This window comes from Sceloporus occidentalis, unplaced genomic scaffold, assembly GCF_023333645.1.
Source record: "Sceloporus occidentalis isolate IW3139 unplaced genomic scaffold, rSceOcc1.0.p SCAF_1, whole genome shotgun sequence".
NCBI lineage: Eukaryota > Metazoa > Chordata > Lepidosauria > Squamata > Phrynosomatidae > Sceloporus > Sceloporus occidentalis.
In genome coordinates this window covers 130,346,784-130,374,075 of record NW_028316981.1, presented here as the reverse complement: position 1 = coordinate 130,374,075, position 27,292 = coordinate 130,346,784, and the positions used below count along the sequence as shown (strand labels likewise).

Sequence of the window (27,292 nt, the reverse complement as noted above, 5' to 3'; positions counted from 1 at the left end):
ATTCCTAACTCTGGTGAAAGATATAAATTTCATGTCTATTATGAAGACTGGGTATAGAAATTTTTGCCATGACTTGCATTCCCCCAAGCTAAAAACCAACTTTCCCTAATCAAGAGCTTGGAAATGTTACATTTTTGCGCTATAGCTCCCAGAATTGTCCTTCCGGCGTACTGGCTGGGATGTTCTAAGCATTGTAGTCCAAAAAGCAACTTTCCCAGGTTCTGCCTTATTCTCTAAAATAAAGCTGTGACAGCCGAAGCATACATGTCCCAGCATCTTGTCATTCAATCTGTGCATGGAGATGTTGCTGTAAAAAAGTCTTACTCATTGCAAGATGTTGTCTCCCAAGCTCAGTGTACGCTAAATTTCCCACAATAGCAACAGGATTAGCACTTTTCTGGCTCAAAAAACTAACTTGCTTTTTTAGATGACAGTGCTGCCCCTTACATATTTATGTACATCTGGTTCTGGGCTACAGCAGGGCAGAAAGGCTGAGATTGTTAGCACTCAAAGTAATTGCTCTCTAACTAGTTTAAACACATAACTTTGTATTGAACAATAACTTTCTTGGACAATTAAAATACAGTAAATGACTTGCAGACTCCATTGTCTCTACAGAAGGAAGTGTTGCCCCCTCCCTACTCCAGACTTTTGTCCCTGCCTTCCCCACCCATTGTCCCCTGGAACATCACTGTAAAAAAAAGCCAGAGCTGTGGGCCAGCACAAGATGGCTGTCTTCCTCAGGCCAGCAGTATGTTAGTACAATCTTCTTCCAGTTTTGGTCTTTATTGTCTGGCTTTCATCAGTAAGAACCACGTTTTCACTGAGGCAGAAACTGCTATCTATCATGCAGTTTATGTGGACTGTTCATCGAAGCGTTGTCTTGAAGGAATCTCCATTCGTAGCTCAAGTGTTTCTCTGTCTTGTGCTCCAGGCTCCTCACTGATCCTTATGCGAGGCATAGATTTATCCCCTACTGACTTAGCTGCAATGCACAAGAACAGCCATGTTGGGGTCTAGTTGCCAAGAATACAAGAAAAGGCTTAACTAATAGTTTATGTTGAGACAAACCTCTCTCTCTTTATTCCTTCCCCATGCATGAAAATGTTCCAGTTTGCCCTTAATGGTGGAATACATCCTCCAGACACCAAGTAGACATGGCAAAGTCCTCTCTCTGACACCATGAAGAGCCTCTCCCCAGCAGTATAGTTAATGCTAAACTAATGAACAACCATTTGATTCAGTATAAAGCTGCTGATCGTTTTCCTACAAATAAAATAAAACAGGCATGCTTGATGGGGAAGTAAGAGAAGCCTACTTGGCAGTGATTCCGACCCATGAAAATCCCATTCAAGGGATGTTCTGCTGCTCCCTTCCCTACTGTATCTTCTGGGTGAGATCCTACATGAGTGTTATACATGCGAAATCTCTGTATGCAATTATGCATTGATTGCGCTATATGACCCTGGTGTTGAATGTCAGTTAGGGAACTAGATACACAACCAAATGCCCAGTGGTACATGCATCCACATGAACACCTGTGAGCTTGAACTTAATGTACACATGGCATAAGACACCTGCAGGACTCCAGCTTCTGCCTGCAAAGACCGTTTTTATTTAAACAGGTCTTTGGCATGTAAGCTGGGTTGTTTTCCTTTGGTTTTAATCTGTTCTTAGTGCTTTAAATTGCATTGGTTTTTAATTTAATTTTACCATCACTGACTGCCTTGTATGTCATTTATTGGCAGAAAAGTAGATAGAGAAATGTAGGTAAATAAATGGCTGAGATGCAGGTCAGCGTGAACTCCCCCACCCTTGTTACTCAGAAACCTAGTTATTTCCCCAATTGTACATGGATGGCTATAGTGTAAGTACGACAGGAAGAGAGCACTGTGCATATTCAGAAACGTTTGACACATTTAATTTGGATAGCACACTCTTGCCACAGAAAAAATGCAGTCCTTGTTAAATGAGGTGAGTTAATTTCTGTAACTATGCCAGGGATTATAACCTGACTGGGTACATCTGTGACCTAACCATGGTGGGTATGTTGTGGTCTCTAGGCAAGGAAGTTGGGAAATGTGTGATCGATGCAGATTCCATTGCATTCATCACATTAAAGATAGCAGCAGCAGATGGGACACCCTTTCTTCTTAACAAGAGGCATAATTGCAAATTATTTTGTTTTGATGAAATCTAACACTGAAACCAAGGTCCCAGCTTAAGCTGCTTCCATTGATCAAGAAATTCTGTGACACTACTTTTTTTTTTGACTGTCTGGAAGCTACTGGGTTCAGTTGTATTCAGGGCAATGCAGGCCTTGAGACATCTGTCATTAAGAATCTGACATCAAATTTTGTCTTGAGGAACTCTCAGACTTCCTACAATGAAACTGTATTTTGTGTTCCTAAAAGGCCTATAAAGAGCTGGCCCATCCACCTTCAGGATCACAGGGCTGGGCCTCTTAGTTGTCTCTCTTTGTCTAACACACATATACAAACTATTAGAAGTGCTGTTGCTCTAGGGCCATTTCCCACACTATGAAAGTAGCTGAAATATTCAGCACATTGTTTGTGCTTTTAATATCTGGAGGGGAAATTTATCTTATCTTTTTAAGGTTTGAGTGCAGTGCTCACAGTCTCCTGGGGTTAAGACTAGTCCAGTCTCCACATATCATATCCATGGCAACAGGGAGAAAGGTGGATTTTTAATTCTCGCATCTTACCAAGAGCTTCAAGAATACTGTCCATGCCCCTCTAAAGTGTAAAGTAGCAGTAAAATCTCCCCTTGCCATCCATATGCAACGAATTGGAGGAGCCTGTTTGGGCCCTTTGTGTGGAAAGGGAATGTTATCAAGGCTTATTCTTTCAGCATTAGACATAGCTGGCACTTGTACACTATTGCTCTCACTTAAGTTTGTACAGCCCAATGGCTCTCTCCTTTGCTTTTCATCTTCATCCTTCCTGCTTCCAATCACCCCACCCCCACCACAAACATAGCTGCCCAGGGCAGGCAAGATTCACTGGCAGACCCTGGTAAGTAAACAGTACTCTCCGGCTATGCTAAATGGCACTGTGACTTTCTGCAGTGCTCTTCAATCAGTCTGGCATGTAGTCCAATTGTTATAACTGACTGTGTTTGCAATTACAACTCAGATGTGATCGTTCAGCACCTCGGTGCTACCAGAAGGGAGTTCTCTATAATGGACAGATGGATTGGCAGGCAATGAAATTACAAACAGACCTAGAGTCAGTCAACCAGGGACAGTCATCTTGCTGGGAACCTTTGTAAAAACTAAAAACATCTACTGAAGGTTTGCAAAACAGCCTCAAGCATCAACTACATACAGACTGAAAAAAAATCACCGATACCATTTCATAGTACCTTTAACCCATAGGTGAAAGAGTAATGAAATGTGTGCAGAATGCTTCAGCAGGCTGGTCTGCACATCATGGTAAGCCAGGGAACAGGTAGGATCAAGTGTGAGCAAGTGACAGTTGTGTCTACTGCTGAAAATAAAGTTCCATGGATTGTTCATTAGTTATCCAAATGTAGGCACAGTCACTGGAGAAAGAAATAATTGCTTGCTCCTCCTGCAAGGCAGTGTGGTTGCATATGAGATCTCACCTACTAGTAAAATTAAAATGTATTTCTCCTCGTGACCAATCTGGACTCTTGAACATACCTGACAGACTGCGTAAAGACACTTTAGCACTATGAGGACGGACTGGGAGACTGGCAATGTCAGCAAGTGTGGGTTGATGCCTTTGCGAGGAGGACCGAATGAGTTTGTTCCTCGGCCTTGAAAGACCTGGAGAATGAGAAGTGCAAAGACAGGAGAATGATTTCAGAGCTTTTGCCTCACACAAAAGAGAAGCCTACCCCATTAGTAGTCCAAAAGCCGGATTTTTTATAGGCAAGATCACTGGTGATGTATATCAGTTATAGATCTGGTTATTTAGTGTTAGTCTACACATAAGTGTACTATGCAAATTGGTGTCCATTTTTGCAAATTTGCATTGACAGTTAATTGTCTTCACTGCAATTTCACATCTGTTCAAATCTATTTACCCTCCTTCTGCCAAAAATGCACAGCTATCTGAATGCATGCAAAGCAGATGGATGGTCACATGAGATAATGCACTTTTCTGCAGTTAATTATGTAAAAATTGTGAAACCTTTTTCTAAAGAGTTTAAGGAATTCCTCAAGGGGAATGCAAAAAGCCCAAATTCTTGCAAATCGTGTGTGACCAGATTGCATGCTATTTGATTGGAATATGGAGCATTGTAAACATGTCTAGCCCTTAGAAAGCCATTTGGCAATTCCTATAGAGCACATCCCATGCACACTCTGGAGAAAGGATCACTGGTCCTATTTCCCAGGCAGTATAGCAACCAAGAAGGGCAGTTGGTTTGTTTTTCCCTAGCCTTCAGTCAATGGACTAGAAGTGTTCTCCCCACCAGCCGCTACCACCACCATTTTTGTCTTTGCAATAACCCCCAGCCAAAGAGACTGGCAAACAAAAAATGGCATCTGCTCAGGTAGTCCACTGCCTGAGGCAAATGCTCCACATGACAACGTAAAGCCCATTCTGTTGTCTTCACATTGTAATGATGCTTAAATACTGAACTTGTGCCTGTGAAAAGGAGGAGCAAACAAATCCACCATCTGCAAATAGAATGCAAAATTTACCATCCTTTCCAGTTATTGATGGGAGCTGTGTATCCATCCGTCCTTTGTAGATATGACCATCAAGACCTAGTATATCTACCTCTTCATGCTGGGGATAAATGGAAAGGACAGATTTCAACCTAGCCGAGGCAGATATGAACATTTCATTGCAAACAAGAACTGAATCATGAAACTTCCCCCCCTAAAGAGTTATCTCACCCAGAACTTAAAAATATTCCTTTTCAGGACTACAGCTCCCAGAACCACCCCCACCCATCCAATATGATCTGGGGACGTCTAGGAAATGTAGGCCAATGCAGTAATTTTCCCAACATCTCATCCCACCTCCTTTGACAATAAGGGTGCCAGGTTGGATACTAGAGATCTAGGCTTGGTTTTTGTTTTTCTGCCCGGGGGGGGGGGGGCACGGTGCCAGTAATGTGTTGAAGTCAGATCCTGAAGGAGGCCCACTTCAGTTTCTCCAAAAAGTAATTCATACAAAATGTTAGTAAAGCATCTATGTGAATTAATGCAAACTTTCAAAGAAAAGGAAATTGTTCTCCCCAAAAAGGCTCATTTGGCACCAAACATAATTGCCTTTAGCCCATGAGTGTATGCACACATTACAGTGACTGCAGTTTGGTACAGAATCCTGGGACTGAGTGTATGCTGTGAAATCTCCAGTGCTGTAGTTCAAATGAGTTAAATGGAGCCACCAAACAACAAATACCAGGGCTCTGTAGGATACAGCCATGACAGTCAAAGTAGCATCAAACTACTAGAACTGTGAAGTGTAGAAGCACTCCATATCTAAGTCCTAGGGCCTTTTATGGATGCTCAGTGAGAGAGACTGTCATGTTGCTGGTTTTAACTGCTCTACTGTTTTTGTTGTCCTGGGAATTGTTGTCCTAGAAACAAGATTTACATTTTTAAATGGCTACCCTTAATATATAAACTGTCTCAGAGTGTTTATTTTAAACACAAAGATTAGGTAGATTTTTCTAACATATTTTATGAGGAATAAGTTTCCACGGGGAGTGGCCATGGAACTGGTGTGCCAAAGAATGACAAAGGCTGGTCACACAAAAGAACTGCAGGCCTGTGTTAATTTTACACTTCAGCTACCCACCATCTCCTTACCTTCATCATTGCCAGCATGGTTGTTTCATCTGCTTGGATGGGTGGCACACAGTTGGCAAAGTGCTGAAATTTGCCAAAACGCCTGTAAGGATAGGTGAGGGTGTGGCTGCCTCCACAGTGCCGCGGGACACTGACGTAGCTATAGTCGGCCATCTCAGGAAGTCTGTCACTAATAAGAATCAAGGACCAGTGTTTGACACTTGGCAAAGTAAAGCAGCCCAGAGTCAGAGAGCAAACCCAGTGAGCTCTGAGGCCCAGCTGGCTACACTGACCTTGTTTCTAAACACTCATATCTTCCATGAACTCCAAAGTCAGTGGAGTATGTTGTGTATCCATTGGAGAAGTCTTCTCCATCCCAGTATCTGACACACATTTGGTACAACCTGCACAATCCTACAGACAGCTGTCGAATTATGGGAATTATAGCCCAATACATTGAGAAGGCAGCAGGCTGGGGAAGGCTGCCCTGGAGGCACCAGGCCTGAAACAGCTGTCAGAGGGTGAAGAAAAGTATCCCAATTTCAGGATTTTTTTTCCCCACAGCAAGAGGTAGTATTACTCTTTCCTGCTCTACGAAGGACCTTCTTTACATTCTACAATTTCCAGGAGAAAATGGATGTGCTTGTTTGAAGGAACTTATCAGACAAAAAATATTTTGGGGGGTCATAATTCAGAGTATCTGAATAGTCTCTTTAAAAAGCACTGCAATTCGAAAGGAGGAAACAGCCACAGTGTCTCCCACTTCCCTCCTAGTCTCCCTCAGTCCCTCCCTGCTAGCTGGACCAAGCAGGAGTTGCTTTCTTTCCTTCCTCTCCACCATCGTTCCAGCTGGTGAAACAGTGGTCAAGGGGACCAGGGAAGAAGCAGAGCAGGGGACATCTGTGGCAACATCTTCTGTGATGGGTGCAAAGTTGTAAAAAGAGCAGTTTGCTTACCTTCAACTGTGGTTCTTTAAGTGGTCATCTGTGACCTCACACAAATGGGTTTGTGCCTGCACAGAGACTTCAATTAAAAATGTTCCAGAGTTGAGTAGCTTGGCAGGAATAGCCTGCCCCTTCCTGCCTACCGCACATGTCCTAGTCTGACAAACTACTCTCCCCTTAGTTTCAAAGATAATCATGAAATACAGGGACCAGAAAGAAGGGAGGTAGGATGGGTTTGTATGAGGTCATAGATGACCACTTGAAAAACCACAGTTACAGGTAAGCAACCTGTTCTTCGTGATCTCTGTGCCTCACACAAATTGGTGACCGTGTAGCTTACCAGAGATTGGTGGCTCAGGTCACCGAAGAAGAGAAGACAACACAGCACATCCAAAACTAGCAGTCATTCTCAATCTGAAGTCCAGTTGATAAAGCTGGATAAATGTGGATGGTTGTGACCACGTAGCAGCTCTGCAGAGGTCAGGTAAAGAGATGCTAGGTAGAAGTTTCACCAAAGAAGCCATCACCCTAGTAGAATCCACTCACAGACACTCAAGAATCAGTTGCTTGGCCATTTCATAGGCTAGCCAAATGGTGTGAACAATCCACTTGGTGAACTTCCTTGAAGAAACTTGCTGTCCCTTCTGGGCACTACTATAACAAACAAATAGCCTGTTGGAGAGATGGAATGCAGCCAAGCACTGAATATAGAATCGCACATCAAAAGCATGGAGAGATCTCGCCAGGGGCATTTTTGGCTGAAGCAATATATTGATTAAGATGAAACTGGGATATTACTTTCAGAAAGAAAGAGATATCAGGGTGTAGCACCACCTTGTCATTGTGAAATGCAAGGAAAAGCTATCAGACCGTATTGCTGTAACTTTGAATGCTTGGCTTGCTGAAGTGATGACTAACAAACAGAAATGCCTCTTACAAAGTAAGCTACTGTCCATCTGCAGAAGCCATAAGTTCAAATGGCTTACGAGTTAACTGCAAGAAAACTAAAGATAATGAGCAAGGTAGAGGAGGCATCAACAGAGGGCAAAGGTGAGACAGACCTTTGACAAGCTTGGAAAATAGTGTTGATGACTTGGGTGATGGTGGTTGATGCACTACAGGTACAGTCAAGTAAACCTTCAAAGAGAAGGAAGCAAGTCCTTCTTCTCAAAGATGAAGAAAATGCAGAACAATTGACATTTGAACAGAGGAAATAGGTTCTGACCTAGATGATGTGAAGGAGAAGAACCATTGTCATTTATACTCAAAGGAATGTGTCCTTTTTAGCAGCAGACAAAGCTGAGAGAAGTCTAAGTGGTTATGGCAGAATCTTCCAAACTGTTAAATGAAACATCTTCAGGTCTGGGTTGTGAATGTGACCTTGAGAATCGGAGAGTAGGTCTGAGCTCCTTAGACAAATCATGTTTTTAGCCCTGGGAGAGAGGTAACAGAAGAGCAAACCATGGTTGCCTCAGATAATATGGCACAATGAGAATCACATTGGTGCTGTCCTTGGCCAATTTCACCACCACCTTTGCTACCAGTTGGAAAGGGAAAAAATATGTACATCAGTGGACCCAACCTAGAGATCTAAGGCCTTTCCCTGCTTGGGAGCAGAAATGACAACATTTCACGTTCTATGAGAGGCATGCCCTGTTTGGATGTCACAAGATGTCCAACAAAGTCTATTAATGTTGAAGGACCTAAGCCAGACTGAGTGACTCTAGCAACTTGTTATCTGTCCCTGCAAGATGAAGATCAGCCAAAGACATCCATCCCTCTTCAGAACCACAAAGTACAGCCAGCCCTCCCCATAGGTGGGCTTGCTTTCCATGGCTTTGAGCTTACACAAAATCCAAGCCCCAGCAGAAATAATGGGGTGTGTACCCACACCATGCACATCACAGCAAACAAGTGCCCCATTATTTTCTATGGGGCTTGAGCATACGCTTTTTTCTGGAACAGATCCCCGCATATGGGGAGGGAGGACTGTACCTGAAAAAGAAGCCATCTTTTCTTAATCTTTTCCAATGCATCCTTTTGAAATAAAACAGTGATTTCTTTCAATAGGACTCTTGATGGATAGGTATGATGGAATATGCCAATGGCTGGAGTACTTGAGAACTTGAGAAGTGTAGCCCATATGGACGATGATAAAAATCCAGGAGTCTGTGCTGATAGTGTACCAGGTGGAGTAATGGCATAATAATCTGGGAGCCTGAGATGGAAGTGGGTTTGTGCTTGGTGGCTTGAAGACTAGGTGAGGTGTCATCCTGAGTAAGAAGTCAAAAACATTAGGTTGAAGAATATGATGTCTTCTTAGAAATCAAGGACTGATACTTCAGCTGCTTGAAAGGATAGTCTGATGAGCACTCGGAAGTAGAGCAAGAAGACCTGGATGGCAATCTCTACCAAGAGGATGTGGAAACAGAAGATGGATAATGAACACTGCTGTTCTCTCTGGCTAGAAACACCAATTTTCTGAGCTGTAAAGCAAGCTTTACAGAGATGACCTAAGGACTCATGAGTCTTTGCATGAAATAATCCTTCCCCATCAAAAGGCAAGTCTTCCATCCTGTCCTGAGTATCCTCAGAAAGGTCAAGCTACACACATCAATAGAGGGCTACAGCTCCAGACATGACCCTTCCCAGTCCACTTTATGTTGGGGTGAATTTTTTTTTTTTACACAGCCAAGGCAGAAAAACATTCACTGGAGGAGGTGGAGCTTTGACTTTGATACCAAGAGCCTTTACCATCCTCAGGCCCATATGGCAAAGAGTTTGACATTCTCAGTGGTGAAGATGGACCAGCATCCTCCACTGCCCTGATGGTGAAGAATAAAGGGGTGATGGAGAATCTGGGGGATATATATTAGAATCATATACCTCAGAACCTTCCATTGAAAGTTGTTGCTGGCACACTGAAGGAACTATCGTGATTACCAATGCTGAGGGCAGCATGGAAGCAGAAGCAATAGCCACTGACGTTGACTGAGGAGCCCAGGTGGGCCAGGAAGCACACTTGGAATTGGTGTTGATACAGCATAAGGACTATCAATACTGGGAGAGGCCTCAATATTGATGGAGAACTTGGAGGTTTAAACTGTGTGGCAGTAATGTGGAGTGGTGGCAATGGATGCTGATAAGGTGGACTTGAGAAGCAAGCCTCTGCAATAGCACAGTGCTCTACTATGTACCTTTTCCCCAAACAAACACTCAGAATGATCACTGGAAAGGACAACTTTCTGACCATAAGTAGAGTACAGCTTGAAGAAAGAGACTGAAGCTATAGAGACACAGCAATAGGAAGAAAATGAGAGGGAGAGGGGAAGGAAGATATGAAGGAGTCTAAGGCAAGACTCTAGCCTGAAGAAGTAGAGCCCTCCCTCCGGTCCATCTGCCTTGGTCCAGGCCTCAGAGGGAGAGAAGAACCACTGGACCTCATCCCCTTTCCCGCCACCATTCCCTTCTCATTCTGTGTCGTGTCTTTTAGATTGTAAGCCTAAGGGCAGGGAACCGTCTAATTAAAAATAATAATTGTAAGCCGCTCTGATAGCCTTTAGGGCTGAAGGGCAGGGGTATAAATACCATAAATAAATAAATATTATTTTTTATATAGTGGTAAATGAAAGATAAGATATAAGAATACGAAGAACAAAGGATGGTAGAAATAAAAAGCAAAATAAATATAATAAGGGAAACTACTCAATAGGAGAACACTCCAAGTGAAGCTCTTCTACCAGCAGACGGAAAAAAATTTAGGGGACAGTGGTTTGGTGGTCTGGAACATGCACAGTAGGCAGGAGGGGGGCAGGGTATTCCTGTTAAGCTACTCAGCTCTAGAACATTCTGTATGGAGTCTGTGTGCAGGCACAAACACATTTTTGTGAGGTACTCAAGAGGTAGGAAAGATCTGGCCAATCAATGTGGGGCAGCAGTGTGATTTTGCTACTGTTTAAATATCAGTCCCTCAACATCTAGAAGTCTACAATTTCCCAAACCTGCTTTAGGGCTTTCATCAACAGTCTCAAGTCTCTTTCTGGAGACAAAAGTGAGACAGACAATTTAGTGAATTGTAAATTCCTTATGTTGAATCAAGCTCCTCGATTTTAAGATTGCACTCAATTTTATTTTTTAAAAGAATATGCATGAGCCTCCGTTTTGCAATCTTTTTCAGACTATTTTTGTAGTCAGTCATGTAGTATCTGTCACTGGGTAGGGTTTTTTTTTGGGGGGGGGGGGCTGAGTGCAGGACCCTTCACTAAGACTTTGGCATACAAACCAGAACCTCAAATGTTGCAGCCCAGAAAACCAAACCATGTAAGATCATCCAAAAGGCATAAACTAACAGATAACATCAGAGCAGGACTCTTGCATTCATACTCCACTTGTGGACTTTGTACTTGTACAGGCATTTGGTTGGTGACTGTGGGAACAAAATGCTGGCGCTTGACCTGATCCAGCAGCCCCCTTATGTTTTTAATCAGCCTTGGCCTTGGCTTTGCCAGTCTGCATTTTTCAGCTAATAAAGAGAACAAGCACATAAAGCAGACTGAAATAGCAGATCTTTTCACAAGGCAACATCTGGAAAGGGGGACAGTTTTCTAGACAGACAGTGGAATTCCGAACAGACAAGCAAGAGAGAGTAGCAATAGCAGCAACAAGCTAACAACAAGGCAAATTGGAAATGTGAGATAAATGGTAAGTTTTGGTGGCACAGATTGCTGGAGTCTGGGTTTGCATCTTCATCTTAACAAGCCACATGGTATTCTAGCAGTGCAAGTAAATGATTGTTTGTTACATCTGTGTTCTGCTTTTGAGATACAAGAGTCAGTCTGCAGACATCATGAAACTTACTGTGAAGTGATAGCAATCAGGTCTGACTTGTTTGACAGAGCTGTGTGGTTCTGAGCCTGCTTTGGTATTCCACATTTTATTACCCATAGAGCAAGTCAGACCACGAAAGATCTATAGTCATTCTGATCACAGATTGGTAAATACACGAAGTAGGAGCCCATTAAAAGCTATAGCTTTGGGCATGATAAAATTCTTACATGGCAGTCAATGCTGCATAGGACTTTGCAGGAATCCCTCCCCGCTCCCGGCAACAATTCCAACATGTGGTTATACTGGGTGCACACAAAGAACTGGGGGTTTCCTATGGCAGTTCTACCCAGTGGTCTGAGATACATCTGTTTATCAAAGTGACTTTTGTGTTTTTGCCACGTGTGAAACAGGGAAGAAGCTGAACAATAACAAATCATCAGGTTACATATAGTTTGCTCGTGAGCAGCTTGCAGTTGACCTCTTGCAAAGCTACTGTTGCTTATCCTGTTCCAAACAGCTTTATGGTTTTTTGAACATGAAAAGAGAAGTCTCACTCCCCCCCCCTTTTCAACTAGATGCATACCAGAGAAATGCTAAATGTGGTGGCTGTAGTAGTTGTTTCCATCTTTCTTACAGGCTGAGTATCTGTTATCCAGAATTCCAAAATCTGAAATACTCCAAAATCATCCACTTTTGTGGCTGGGATTGTGACAGCTTTCATTTCTGATGGTTCAGTGTATACCAACTTTGTTTTAAGCACACAATTATTAAAAATATTATGTATAAAATTACCATCAGGTTATGTTTATAAGATTAATATGAAACAATGAAACAGATTAATTTCATGTTTAGACCTTGTTCCTATCTCCAAGATATCTCTTTATATACAGTGAGCTCTTCTTATCCGCAGGCTTACCATCAGCGGATTTCAGTTTCCGCAGTCAACAAGTCCCGTTGTTTTAAATGGCCATGCACACATCATGCATCCATAGCAAAGAACAGGATTTGAGATGTTGCAGTTTTTATTATCCATGTGTGTGGGGGTCCAGAATGGATCCACCGTGGATAAAAAGGAACAACTGTATATCCCAAATTCTGAAAAAATCCAACATCTCAATCACGTCTGGCCCCAAATATTTTGGATAACGGAGACCCAATCTGTCCCACAACATAACAGTGGACTCAAGGATATAGATCAGGCCCAGAGGCTTTCTGAGGTAAAGATGGCAGTGGCTGCAGAAGCTCCTTCACTCAGCACCCCTCTGGGGAGGCTACCCACCTCCACTGTTACCACAGTAAGCTTGAAGAGTTGGGGGTGAGGGTGGTGCATGCCTCTGGCAGGGGCAACCGGTGGTATTCATCCAGAAGCACCAGGCAAAGTGACTGCAACAGTCCCACACCTTATGTGCCCAGCATGGAGACAGGATAAGAGAGAAAAGGCAATCTGCCCAGAGTCCTATTTTGCCTCTCATTTCCTTGGCCCTGTGAATTGACTGTTTTAGGCCTTTTCTCCTACCGTTTGCCATACAGGCTTGAGCCAAGACACTGGGCCTGCAGTATTTCCCTGATCATTTGAGCGTTGACTCTCGCTGTGCCACCATAATGGCTCTGCACCTTCTGAATGTCCATGAGCATCTTGGAATGGATGCGGCGCAGCTTGTTGAGGCTTGTACTCTTCTCCAGTGCATCAAAACGAGCACCGGGTCCTAACTTCAGACTGGGGAGGGGGGGAGCAGTGGAATAGGAGAATGAAGTGGAAATAAATGCACAGAGCCATGAGACAGCAAGAAGCCAAAGAAAGGAAGTGGAAAGGAGAAAGCACAAAGTTAAGGCAGCTTGTTGCTCCCAGTATGTTTTGCTCACACGCCTCCTTTTCTGAGGAATCAGTGCAGCAGAAGCTACTGAGAAAATTTACACCAGGATGAGAAACTGTTTTTAACCCCACACCTACGTTTCCTCCCATGAACCTGCTGAGGGACAGCATACCTGTGGGGGACAGGGTCACTCCATGCTCTCTTTCACACATACATGTGTCCATTTATGAACATCCACAAACACAAACACATACACACAAACAATTTTAAAAAGTTTTCCACTGGAATTGGGGGGAGGGGGATTAGCAGGATTGTTGCAACGCATATAGAAGGGTCAGCCCTTTTCTCACCTGTGGTCCCCCTGACATGACAATTAGGTTTTTTAAAAAAAACTTCTCAATTGAGATAACTGAAACTTTTAAAAAGTAAAGCTAATTGCTATATAGATCTGAGGTGGGAGCAATCTGTGTGGACAGGAAGGCTGATAGGCTGAATGTTCCTTGCCCGTGAGTGGTACAGAGCTGTGCAACCTGTCCCTTGAAATAGAAAAGTGGTAAAGGATGAAGACTCTATCTCCTTTTAACAGACAGATTTTCTGTATGAAATCTTGCAGGTATAACAACCAAAGGGATTGATAGAGACTGATAGTTAGGTAAGGAGCCCATCCCACTAACTGTCTATGGCTGGGGACTAATGTTGATCCAATAAGGATTTTTAGCCAAATTTTCTGTCATTGGGAGAAAGAAGGGTTTAACATCCTCCCCACACTATAGCTAGCTTCTCCCATCACCTCCAAGAATAACTCTGCTATTGCTAGCTTCACAACTATAGGCAGTAGAGCTGTCTCATCAGTGCCTGGCAGATGGAAGCCATCTTAGTTCCTTCTGCATCAAGGCTGGGAATCATGTGGCCCTCCCAGTGTTCTGCTGCAACTCCCAACAGCCCAAGCCAACATAGCCAATGGTGACTTCAAAAACATTTTGAAGACTGCATGATTCCCACCCTGCTCTGTGTGATGACCTGCCATTATTTAAAAACAGTGCAGGGGAAGTGCCAGGAAGAACTTTGTTCCTTAGTAAGGGATGAGCATCTTTCCACTCTCCATAAATGGTTGAAATAGCTTCCTCCCTACTCACTGTTTGCAAATGCACCAGTGAAAATAGTGCAGTGACACCTTTTGGGTCAGCCCTACAGAACACTGGAACTCACAGGTCTCAGTTCACATCTTGCTTTGCTATTCAGCTGTTATTATTGCTGCCAACTATTTCCTCACTACCTCCTTTTCTTGCCATGCTCTCCCCACTCTTTGCAGTGGCCTAGATCTGGGTGAGGAATGTGTGGCTCATGGGTCACATGTAGCCCCAGCCCTGTATCCTGACTCACCCAGGGGTCACCAGAAGCCCAATGTATATATACCCAACCCCCAATCCTGACTCCTCCTCAAAAAACTGGAAATGTAAACTGGAAGGCACTTTTAATCATTTCTTGGTTGTTGTTTTGTGAGGGTGCTGCAGCTCACTGGAGGAAATGTGGCAGGGATGAGATCTGGCCCCCACTGCACTTGCCTATGAAAACCAGTGTGTTGAGTGTTGGACAACAAACTCTGGAGACCAAGGTTTGATTCTCAACTCAGCCATGAAAGCCACTGGGTGACCTTGAACATGTCACACTCTCTCAGCCATTGAGGATGGCAATGGCAAACCCCCTCTGAATAAATTTGCCAAGAAAATCCCACAGTAAGTTTGCCTTAGGGTCGTCATAAATCAGAAATGATTTGAAGGCAAGTTACAACAACAAAAACGGCTGCCTATCTGGACATAGATCCAATTTCTAGTATCAACTGCAGTAGACACATTGAAGCAATGTGGTTCATGTAAGAGTTGTGTTGCCCCTCAGCAACTGACTCAATAGGTCTACTGTAGCTGGGACTAGTACCTGGATTTAGGCCCATATGCTCTACATCAGAGTAACTCCTTGCTCCTGATCTTTTCTCTGGTTCATGCTCCTCTGCAGGCCCCAGTTCCCAATCTCTTTGCCCTACCTAATTCCCACCTGTCATACAGTGTACATATAAATTAGGAGAAAAAGAAGAAAAAAAACAAAGAGAAAACGCTGGAAGCCCCAATTCTTCGTACTTGCGGTTGAGCTGCCTGATTTGTTCCATTTCATAAACCATGTATGGCCGGAGGGACTGGTGTGGAGGTAAACCTGGCACAGCTGGGAGTGTTGTGATGTGCCTGTCAAGACAACAAATATAGAGGTTTTGCAAGGAAAAGAACACAAGCAAAGATGAAGCAGTCCCTGGCTGAGCTCCAGAGAGCCATTTTGTCACTGAATGGCAGACTCTGGCCTCATGCTGGCTGGCAGATACTCTGCTGTGCCACCAGTCAGAGGCAGTAACTAACCAAAGTTGATCATGGACCCCAAACTGGAGCACTTTGCATCTCTGCTAATTTAATTAACTGGAAATGTTACTGGTTTGGAATACAACCCCCTCGGCTATGCTAGCCTGGGAGTAGCAGCATGGTATAGTGGTTTCAGCATGGGACTCAGTCTAAGAGACCAGATTTCAAATCCCTGCTCAGCCATGGAAACTCACTGGGTGTTTTAGGCAAGTCACACAATCTCAACCCCAGAAGAAGGCAAAAGCAAAGCCCCTCTGAATGAATCTTGCTGAGAAAACCCCTTGGGTTGCCAAAAACTGGAAATCATATGAAGGCACACAACAGCAGCAAACTCCATACTGATAACTTCCTGACTCTGAACCACAAGCACATAAATCAAAGTACATAAGCAATGTAAGAGTATCATTACAAATACTTACGGCCCGGGTACCACCATTTCCAAGGGTCGGTCACAAGAAATGCAGTGGAAATGAGCCAGAAGTCTCCTGTTTAGATAGGAGGGGAAATTTCAAATCAAGGGGGGTAGAGGTAGGGGACTTAGGATACACATTAGTTAGTATGAAGGAGAATAACATGACACTTATTTTTTTTCAAAAGGCAGGAAGAGACCAAGGTGTGCAATCTGTGACAGTTCATAGCCATATCTTGACCCAGGGTGCTGAAGCTAACCCTGTCAGCTGACGGACTCTGGGCAGCAGTTCCAAAGACACACTAGCCACCCCCACCCACAGCAAAGACCACATCATATCCCAGCTGCAGTTGTTCAGCTGGAGGAAGGAAAACCAAGCTGCTCATGCTGTTCCATGTTGCTACTGAATATGTAGTCCTTTGCATGCCATCCAAAATAAGACAGACTCAGGAGAGAGGTGGATTAGGCCTTCCCAATTTTGAAATCATACTTCCAAGTAAGTTGTCTTTTGAGATTGAAAGAATGGATAATATTAGATTATACAAAATGATTAGATTTAGAAAGAGAGGGTCTAAGATTTGGTTGGCCTATCTTGTTTATAAGAAAGACAAAACAAATAAAAATTTCAATAACTATTGTGTAAAATAAAGCTCTTCCTTAAATATGGATTTTTTAAAAATAAATTTAGAATAATTTTGAAGATCCCCATGTGGCTATCTCTACAAGAAGCAATATATGGAAAAGAAATCTATATAGAAGGAAAGTGGTAAACATATAATGATATTTTAAAGCAGCAAGAGGAAAAATTAACATGAAAACACAAGAAGAATGACAAAGATGGGCTTCAATTACATTTGGTTTTCATCTAGAAAAATTTGTGAAAGGTTTTTGATGGATGTAAACATTTTTGCAACTGAAGACAAAAAAAATCAGAATAGGAAAAAATTATGTGGGGATCAGACTACAATAATTGAAATTCTTTACAATACATTGTTAAGCTTAGAAATGAAAGATGAATTAATCAAAGGGGCATTCTTTACAATTGATGCAATGGGAGAAAATATGGACCAAAGGAATTAAATACACAATCTCCCAAAACTTAAGAAAGAATTTATGTAAAAGGTAACTTTCATTGATACTTAACCCCTGATAAGAGCTAAAATCCATACAACAAATGATAGATGTTGGAAGTTTGAAGAAACACTCAGGGCCTTATTTCATTGTTCGTGGTCCTGTAAATATGTTAGAAAAAATTGGAGGATGATAAATGTAGTATACTGAATATTAATTTACAGATAAAACCAGAGTTCTATTTACTAGGGATGTTCAAGGCCAAATTGGAAAAAAGAATTTGGCAAAATCCTGTTCTATAGATCACAATAGCCACTCATCAAGAGGAATGGATGTTTAAACTATATGATGCGATAGAAATGGAAAAATTAACTCAATTAGTAAAATATAATTCATTAGAAAGATTTACAAAGGGATGGTCAATAGTTTTTAATTTTTTAAAAGATAAATGGGGGAATACAGCAATATTAAGTTTATAGACTGACTAAAACTGATGTATATATGATTTATATATGAAGACGGGAACAAAGGGAAATGGCTTAATTACAGTATTATCTGTAGAAATAAGAGAAATAAGGCTTTCTTTTTGAAGTAACTACCAAGGATAATAGTAGATTGAATTAAACAAAACTATGTTATTAACAAACCAAGTCACTTAGAAGGTAAGAAATGAGCCTATATTGGCAGTCAGGAAGTCTGAATGAATTGTATAAGATATAGAAGGTAGATGTAAGTATAGGAAGGTACAAGAAAGTATTGTGAGGTCACGGGAAAGTGGAAGGAGGTATGAGGAAGTGAAAAAATGATGGGAAGATGAAAGAGGATGAAGAATGGAAGAGCAGGGTAAGAAGGTTTAGGAGGAGATATGATAATTGGATGAAAGAAAAGGAAAAGGATGTGAGATAAATACTTGAGTAAAGGTTTGAGAGTTTATTTCAAGAAGATGAAGAAATCTGAAAATGTCAGTATTGTTAGTGAGCTTGAAAATGGATGGGATAGATGTATGATTAGACAAATGTGTTGTAGTGATATTTGTTAATTGTGTTGTATGTGTGCTTTTATACTCTATTAAAATATTTTTAAAAATAAAATAAATAAATAAAAAAACAAAATAAGACACACATGCATAACCCTGAGTTACATGCATGTATGTCATGCAGAGGATTCCAGATACAATGGCAGGTTTTTCTACTGTTGAAATTGACGGAACCATCATACATTTAAACCAGTACTTGGAAATATTACTGTTCGGGATTTCAGTTCCCAGAATCACCAACCCACCCAGCATGCTGTTATTGCAGGGGTAATTTGAGCAATATAGTAACTTTTTAAACTCTGGTTTTAACTGACCACTCTGTGAGTCAACAAAGAGTGTCAAGATGGTCCTTGCTTTTTTGGAACAACGGAGTTCCAGATCTAAAATGTTGAATTCACATCTTCTATCAATCATGGGAAAACAATATCTTTTTTTTTTTGGGGGGGGGGTGCTATTTTTGGTAAAGTAAACACCTATGTTAGAAAAAACAAACAAACCAATTTGCATCAATTTCCATCAAGACCTTAATTATTATATTTTTAAAAGTGAATTCCTTCATATAGTCTGCTTGCAGAAGTCAGGTAGCTATGGAGATCCTCTCATCCTAAACATGACACACCTTCACCTAATTCTAAATGATGTTAACAACACAAGAAAAGGTGTTTGTTTGTGTGTGGAAGAATGTGAGTCAAGACCTGGCAGTGTCCCCACCAGCTATTTCTGAGAAAGTGTAATTGGAAGAGTGGGGCAAGCATGAGTAGCAGCACCTTCAAGCCTCCCTGTGCTTTGAAGATCACCCTGGAGGCAGAACAGCAACAAAATATACACATACACACGTACACTACTTTGCCCGGAGAAACATGTCTCTTGTCTGTCAGGGTTTGTTTCCTTCTTTCCCGCTCCTTTGCATGCAGTCAATGTTGGATTCAATTAAAGGAAAGAGGTAGGGTGTGCGTGGAAACAGTAGCAGGCAGGCAAGCTAGCCTTTCGGATGAAGTATGAGCCCAGGACTTGTTCTGGCTGCCAGCTCCTGTTGACCTCTTATGTCAGGAGAGGCACGTAGCCCAGGGCTGCTTCCTGTGTTATCCTCCACCTGATGGGGGCAAGCAAGAACTGCCAGTTTGCATTTCTAGGACTCCCACCTCCTTTCCCTTTGCAGGTGGGAGAACCTTGTGCACTCTCTACGTATCTACCCACATCCACCAAATACCAGCACCATCTAGCAGCAACAAAGCACTTAGAGAGCTTGAAACAGTGGAGGAAATAAACTCAATGATCAACCTGAAGGGATGGGAGAGCCAGTGGCAGTTCAAAATTAAAAATAAAAAAATTAATTCAGATTAAAAATAACCCAGTTGATATGGGAATGCCAATATACACAAGACCCTGTTGTTAGGCCTCCCAACAGTCCTGGTGAGTAAAAACAATTGCCATGGGACCACTTTTCAGGCTGGCCATGGGCACATGGCCCATACTTTGCTTTTCGGTTTAGATTATTAAAATGCTTTCATGGCGTTCTGAATAAAATTAGCTATGCATGTATTTCACATCACCATGTGCGGATGTGAAGGCTGGACAAGGAAGAAGGCTGACAGAAAGAGAATCAGCTCATTTGGGATGTGGTGCTGGAGAAGAGTGCTGATAATACTGTGGATGGCCAAGAAGAAAAACAAGTGAGTTCTAGAGCATACTGAGCCGGAACTTGCACTGGAAGCCAGGATGACTAATTGAGACTGTCATACTTCAGACACATCATGAGAAGGCATGACTCATTAGAAAATGCTAGGAAAGGTGAAGTGCAGCAGAAATAGAGGAAGACTGCATGCTAGAGGGATATACTCAAGCAAGCAAGCCATGGCCTTGAGTCTGCAGGACCTGGACAGAGCAGCTGAGGACTGGGAGTCTTGGAGGTGTTTCACTCACAGAGTCGCCATGAGTCGAAGACAACTCAAAGGCAGTTAACAACAGCAAAATGTAAAATAGATTTAACATTAGCTGAAATGAATGAAAAATTAATTCTTTATGAAACATCCAATCCATTAAAAATCCCCTAGAAATAATCAACGAATAAAAGCTACCACTCATCCATGACTATTATTTTTAGATGTCTATATTTATATATAATTAAATCTTACATGGATTTAACATGAGTTTAATATGAAATGGACTATTGATACTGAACTAAAAGGAACTAAATTGACTAGGAGATTGACTATTTCATTGGCAGCAGTGCAATTATTTCTTTTTTCCATTACAGCTAGCATGGCATAGTGGGGGTTGAGTGTTTGACTATGACTCCAGAGATCATGGGTCGATTCCTTGCTTTGGGCAAGCCACATGCTCTCAGTCTCAGAGGAAGACAACAGCAAACCTCTACTGAATAAATCTTGCCAAGAAAACTGACTTTTATATGGGGTGTGTTTTAGTTATGTTTTTAACTTTTGTATGTTTTTATGTTAATGTTATACTGTTTTAACTGGTTTGTTTTAATCGTTTTTAAATTTTTGTTCTGAAGTTTTTTAAGTGCTTTTATTTTGTGAGCCGCCTTGGGTCCCTTTCTGGGAGAAAGGCAGCATAAAAATGAAATAAATAAATACCTCATTATAGGGCCAGCTTAGGATCACCATAAATTCAAAATGATGCAACACTGTGCATCTGGAAAAGGGCCCATGCAGATGAGAGCAGTAAGCCACAGAGCTTGAAAGAATTAGTTTTCTTGATTGGAGCTCCCAGAATCCCTCACCCATTCTGGGTGTTACAGTAACTCTTCCAAGCTCTGATAGGTCTTACTGCAGCATCTGCTAATGCATCCAGACCTCTTATAAGAGTCTGGTATAATGTCGTGGTGCGACTATCAAAGGCACCAACTGGCAAGTTCCTAGATACATCAGAATGGATAAAAAAATATCTATCATATTACTCAGTTTATGGAAATATGTCCAAGGGGAGTCACATCTGCTACTGTCAACCCATAATTTATTCCCCAAGACATTTCTTGCTATAGTTTTTGTTCTGCAGTTCTATCATGTTACTTTGCTGTATTCTTGAGTTCAGTTTATATGATTAATTTGATGATACTGTCTATCAATAGCACTAATGGGTAAACTTCTTCCACTGTGCAAAACAACTTTTTTACCTTCACAAGTCCTAACTAAACAATTTCCCTTAATCAGAACTATTTACACTTTCCCAAAACTGCTCAGTAGTCTAACTGGTATGATGGTAGAGAAAGGGATAATTTGTAAGCAGAATTTATTCCTTAAACCAAGAAAAGCAGGACTACCTCACAAGTTGCTAAGGATGCCTGAGAAAAGCCAAAGAAAGTGCAAACAGAAGCATTCTTGGCAATGAAACCTTTCCCCTGGTGTTGGAACAGAGTGTCAATTGTGCTTCCAGAGTAGGTGTCAAAAGCAATCATTAGGCACTCATGAGGTATGGGCTGAAGCTTGTTGAACAGTTGGTTGAGGACAAAGCGAAGTAACTGATGAAGGACCAAACACTTACCTTACTGTGAACCAAGCTTAATGACAAAAATGTTCCTCTCAGGGAACTCACCCTGTATGTGACAGTATGTTCATATCAGCTTGGATCAATGGTGCATGTTCCATCATAAGATACGACTATCAGTCTCCAAATCAGCCTTCCCCATGCTGGTGGCCTCCAAGTGTATTGGATGACAACTCCCATCCCATCACCCCAGCCAGAATGGACAGTCTGACTGGAAATGATGGAGTTTGTACTCCATCACATTTGGGAGCTGATGGCTCAGGGAAGGCTGGGACTGTCTTTCCTCAGATCTTTCAGCAATAGCAATAGCAAGTATATTTCTATACTGCTTATCAGCGCACTTAAGCACTCCCTAAGCAGTTTACAATGTCTAAGTTTATTGCCCCCAACAAGCTGGGTACTCATTTTAGCGACCTTGGAAGGATGCCAAGCTGTGTCGCCCCTGAGCCCCTGGCTGGGACTGAACTCACAACCTTGTGGTTTATGAGTGAGTGGCTACAGTACAGGCATTTAACCACTGTGCCACCAGGGCTCAAGAGAAGCCAAGTTCTAATGTTCAAACCAAGAAATGGCACATTAATTGAAGTACATAGGAAGCATGTTTGTCAACCCTGGTGACTTGTCAAACATTTTCCAATTATGCCACAAATGTGAGAAAGATGTCTCAAGAAGCCAGCTCTGATGGATGTTACCACAAGACACCTGGGCACTACTTCATTTCACACACACTTCACCCCCAAAACAAGACTATCACTGTTTTCTTTTAGACTTCCTTACCTTCTGATCCCAGCAGCCTCATCACCTTCATCCTGTGGTACCCGCTGCTTCAGCTGTTTCCGGATATCCTTCCAGCGCTCCTCCAGCTGCTGTCTGAATGGATCAAGTTCCAAGCGGTCAAGCTGCACAAGAGGGACAGAAGATTCAAGTACAACTGCATATTGACATCACTGAGACTAATGCTGGATTAACCACCATCCTATATCTGATACAACATAGGCACTTCCCGAAGTGAGCTTCTGGGAAGACTAGAGAAGAAAGTGGGGCTTGTTCCACTTCATTCTGTGTTCTTCTTGCTGAACAGGAAGTTCTGTCCTGCCACTAGAGCTGCCTACAACTCAGCTCAAAACACATAGCAACAACACACTTGTTACACCAAAGAGTGGTGCCAGAGTGGGATCCCAGGAGAGCTTGATTTGCACTTGTGTGCAAAACCAGCAAAGTGAGTTTGATTGACAACAAGGAGGCTCCATCTTCAAGTGCTACTTTTGTGAATGGGAACTTCAAGCGAGGTAATTTGCACTGGGGAGCTTCAGTCAGTGCAAAGGTAGTATGAACTTCTTTCTGGAGAGATTCGGTAATGACATACTGAATCTGAACCAGAACTAACCAGGACAAATGGACTAGTATGAATGGGGCCCAAGTGGTAACAGAAGGACAAATATTTCAATGTTAATTTGGTTTTTGACTTTCTGCTGTTCTAGACTTTCTTTTAAAACATAATGAGTTGCCTGGGATTTGAGTGCTTTTGAAGTTAACAGCAATGTGTGAGCCATTGCCCTTGCTCTTGCCACCTGCCTGATGTCATTTGGGCCATCAACACCTATTAGGCACTAGAGCTGACAATCAGGGCAGGGAGGTATTGGGGATGAGGCAGTGGAGATTTATTACCAAAGGAATGCAAAACAAAATTTGGCAAAAGGAAACAGGGATGTCCACCATTTCTGGAATTCATACAGAATCTTGAAATCAACACTGGAGAATGTGTGGCCCTTCAGCTGTCACTGGACTGCAATTTCCATCATCCCTCATCATTACCTACACCAACTAGGGGTGATGGGAGTTGTAGTCAAACATCTGGAAGGCTGCACATTTCCCCAGCCCACCATTAAATGGTAACACAATGCAAATTTAACACTGTATCAGAATGATCTTTGCACTCAGGAGACATAGCCATGTTAGTCTGGATCAGTATGCAAAGAGATATTGTAGCACCTTTGAGACTGAGAGTAAGTTTGTAGCATAAGCAACTTGGGCCTGGTACAGACTGGTGCTTTGCGCCAGCTTGGGGCTGAAATTCGGGTTCTGTAGGGCCGCACGTCCACACATGCCTATGCGTACTATTGGCGCGTGGGCATCATGATTGCATACGCCCGTCCATATGGGGGCATGCAATGATGATTCCGCATGGCGCAGCGCCCAAACAGCACCATGCCACACAAATGTCATCATTGTGCACAAGTGTACCAATGGCACCCCACACGTAGTGTAGAAAGAACCTGCAGGAAGTGGGTTCTTTTTAAGCCTTGCGGAGACCGCATCATTTGATTGCTGCAGCCTCCATCCAGGGCAAAAAGGGGCAATGTCTGGCCGCACCTTTCTGCCAATCTGTACTGGGCCTAAGTCTACTTCAGTCACAGTCTACTCCATGCATCTGCTGAAGTAGACCCAGTCTATGAAAGTTTATGCTACAAATGTCTCTCCAGTCAATCTCAAAGGAGCTCTATGTCCCTCTGCATACTGATCTGTGTACTGGTACACTTCATAAGCACAGATATCCAGAGGCTTCCCTCTCTGCTATTGTGTCTAAGATTCATCCAAGTCAACATGGTTTGCTTCAGTGGAGTGGTCTAAGGCCCAGTGGGATAGCATTCAAAGCCAAAAAAAATCTTCTGCCATCTGACATTCACTAAGCACTTAAACTGACAGTTCAGCAACTTGATTCAGGACACTTCCAGAGTTCAAGGAGAAGTGGAGATTGTCAGAAGCACTATGATATGCTGAAAATAGCTATGGTACGGTAATTTTAGATGAATATTCAACAACAATACATATGGCAAAAAGAAACAGCAGAAAAATTAGCAAGGAATCATGGTGTAATTCAAGCAAAACACACAAAAAAAAATACAGTCTCCACTTCAGTGAATGTACAGGTGTCTATAGCAGGGGGAATGGCAGGAGTATTTTCACGAGGCATCTGGCAATCCAATTTCACTCCATGCCATGGAACCCCTAGCATGGTGAACTCTTTCTTATCAGGCACTTCAGATGCCATCCACAGCCAGGCTTTGAATGGCTGGCAAGCCCCTAAGTTTTGCTTACCTTAGAGTCCATTTCAATCAAAAGTTTGTCCAACATTTTCTGCCAGTCTTGCTCTTGCCCAGCCATTTTGTTTAGCAACTCTTGCATCATCTTATGCAGCTGTTCTGTGGTGGCATCAAACTGGGTGCGGCTGACTTTCGCAGCAAGGGCAGTCTTGTCTGCTTTCTAAAAGGAATAGGAAGGATAGGGACAGATCTTTGGTCTGGTCTGTATCACCATTACCCATGATAGCCACAAAATATGAATAGCTAAGGAGCAACTCCCATCTTCTGGTTCTAGTTGCCAAAGGATGGCTGGTATCAGAATCTCTGTTTGAAAAGAAAGGAGAGAAAAGCCAACTCTGCCCTGCAGAATCCAGGATACTAGGGATATAAATCCTCACTTATTTCACTCCTGCATGCAAGAACAAATATTTCAACAGTTTTCTTCCCACTATGCTAGAATGTTTGTTTATTTATTTTATTAAATGTATATCTTACCTTTTTCCCTGCACATGATTCAATTTTTGACAACTTATTTGCATTTCAGAAGATTTTAAGGGAAAGGTTATTTGCACAAATCTACATGGGGGGTGGGGTTCTGCACATAAGCAGTATTTTGCTCATGAACAGAAAAAGTTTTATGTGCAAAAAAAAATTCTGTGCAGGAAAATGTATATTTTTGCACAAATTAACTGTCTCCAAAGATGTTCCAAATTATAGAGAGGCTAGTAACTATTTTATTTTTCTTCAATGGGGCCTCTCAAATGTTAAGATGTCTTTTTTCATCAGGGATGTGAACATGAATTAGTATCCTTTGTATCCCTAGTATCTACACTCTCATGAGCCTTATCACATGAGAAAAGAAAGCCAAAACAGAGTGAGAGAGCAGCAGCTTTCTCCTTGCCTTTCAGCATGCTGTCGTAGCACTTCTGTTCTCTTCCTGAGTAAAATGGTTGTAAAAGTGTGCCTTCTGTTGCGCTAAAAAAATCCATTAGTCAAAAGGCATGCTTTAGTACCATCTCCCTAGGGAAGAGAATGGAAGTGCCACAACAACAACATATAGAAGGTACAGAGAAAGCTGCTACTCTCCTGCTCTGTTTCGGCTTTCTTTTTCTCATGCAATAAGGCCTTCAGTAATAGCAGTTTGATTACACCAACTGCCATTCCCTCCAAAAAAGACATACCCATAAAATAAGCCGTAGCAGGATTTCTAAGCATTTGCACACTATAAGCCATACCCTGAAAATAAGACATAGTGATAGCCCCGACGCGGAACGGAAGGGGGTGGGAAGGGAGCGGAAAGATTGGGGCTAATTCCCTGAACATGCCAGCCACAGATGCTGGTGAAACGTCAGGAAGAAACTCTTCTAGAACATGGCCACATAGACCGAAAACCTCACAAAAAACTTTGGATGCCGGCCATGAAAGCCTTCGACTCCACATTGTGGCCAATGGTTCTAAAGGAAATGGAGTTGCAAGAAATTCAGGATGGAATTCTGGGTTTGGAGAGTTATGACAATGTTTCAGAAGATGACAACTTAATTATATTTGAATAAATGTAGACTGTTGTATCATACTTAATAAAAATAAAGACATCCCCTGAAAATAAGGATTAGTGCCAGTCTGTGAACTGCTGTCTGCTGGTCCATGGATAAATTATTTATTATTGAACATTTGTTTTATTTATTTATATTATTATTATTTATTTATATTATTTATTTCATTTCATTTCATTCCCATGCTGCCTTTCTCCCAGAAAGGGAGCCAAGGTGGCTCACAAATAAGCCCATTTAAAAAACTCTACAATAAAAATTTAAGAGACAATTCAAATCAACTAGCTTAAAAACAGTATAAAGCAACAGTTGCAGTCAGTGGGCACAAATATGATTCCCATTCCCAGCGCACTTGGGGTGTGGTGGGGTGGGGAACCTTGCTGGCCCCCAAACATCAGAGATATTAAGAATGGGTACAGATGCATTTCATGTCTGTATCAACTCCTCAAGTTTGCACCCTCTGAAAATACTGCTTACACAGACACATCTGACCATGGTTTGACAAGTATAATCCACAGTGTGTTATCAAGTCCAACTCCTTACCACATCGATTTCCATCACTAGGTGATCTTTGTCTGCTTTTTCATGCTCCAGCTTTTCCAGGGACTTGAACAACAGCTTTAAAAAGTACAGAATGCAAAAGGGATCAAACGTTGCTACTTAAAACATTGGCTCAAATTCCTGTAACACCCACTACCTCCCTTCCTCTTCCACGACCATCTCCTTTTCCTTCCTCTCCAAGTTTCTCCCAAGCAAACAGAAGCACCTGCTCCCCAATGTCTCCCTGGGCTCAGATCTTGCCAAATACACACCCCTTTCAGATTGACTCTTTCACCCCTTCCAGATTGATTTCTT

At 42.2% G+C, this 27,292-nt stretch overlaps 1 protein-coding gene across 3 annotated transcripts in view; it reads right to left on the bottom strand.

Annotated features, from left to right (window-relative positions):
- Positions 1 to 528: 528 nt before the first annotated feature.
- The window catches only part of QRICH2 (glutamine rich 2), a 65,220-nt gene continuing 38,456 nt past the window's right edge, over positions 529 to 27,292 (bottom strand). For 2 of the 3 annotated variants that reach the window (XM_089535346.1, XM_089535363.1), the window contains 10 exons: positions 26,981 to 27,055; positions 24,904 to 25,068; positions 22,582 to 22,703; positions 16,201 to 16,266; positions 15,512 to 15,613; positions 13,079 to 13,279; positions 5,813 to 5,981; positions 4,694 to 4,781; positions 3,686 to 3,811; positions 529 to 985 (listed from right to left, as the gene is read on the bottom strand). In XM_089535346.1, coding sequence (XP_089391472.1) covers positions 855 to 985; positions 3,686 to 3,811; positions 4,694 to 4,781; positions 5,813 to 5,981; positions 13,079 to 13,279; positions 15,512 to 15,613; positions 16,201 to 16,266; positions 22,582 to 22,703; positions 24,904 to 25,068; positions 26,981 to 27,055 — 1,245 coding nt within the window. In that variant the 3' untranslated portion in view covers positions 529 to 854. The remainder of the gene's footprint in view (positions 986 to 3,685; positions 3,812 to 4,693; positions 4,782 to 5,812; positions 5,982 to 13,078; positions 13,280 to 15,511; positions 15,614 to 16,200; positions 16,267 to 22,581; positions 22,704 to 24,903; positions 25,069 to 26,980; positions 27,056 to 27,292) is intronic. The other variant, XM_089535355.1, reaches the window with a different exon arrangement.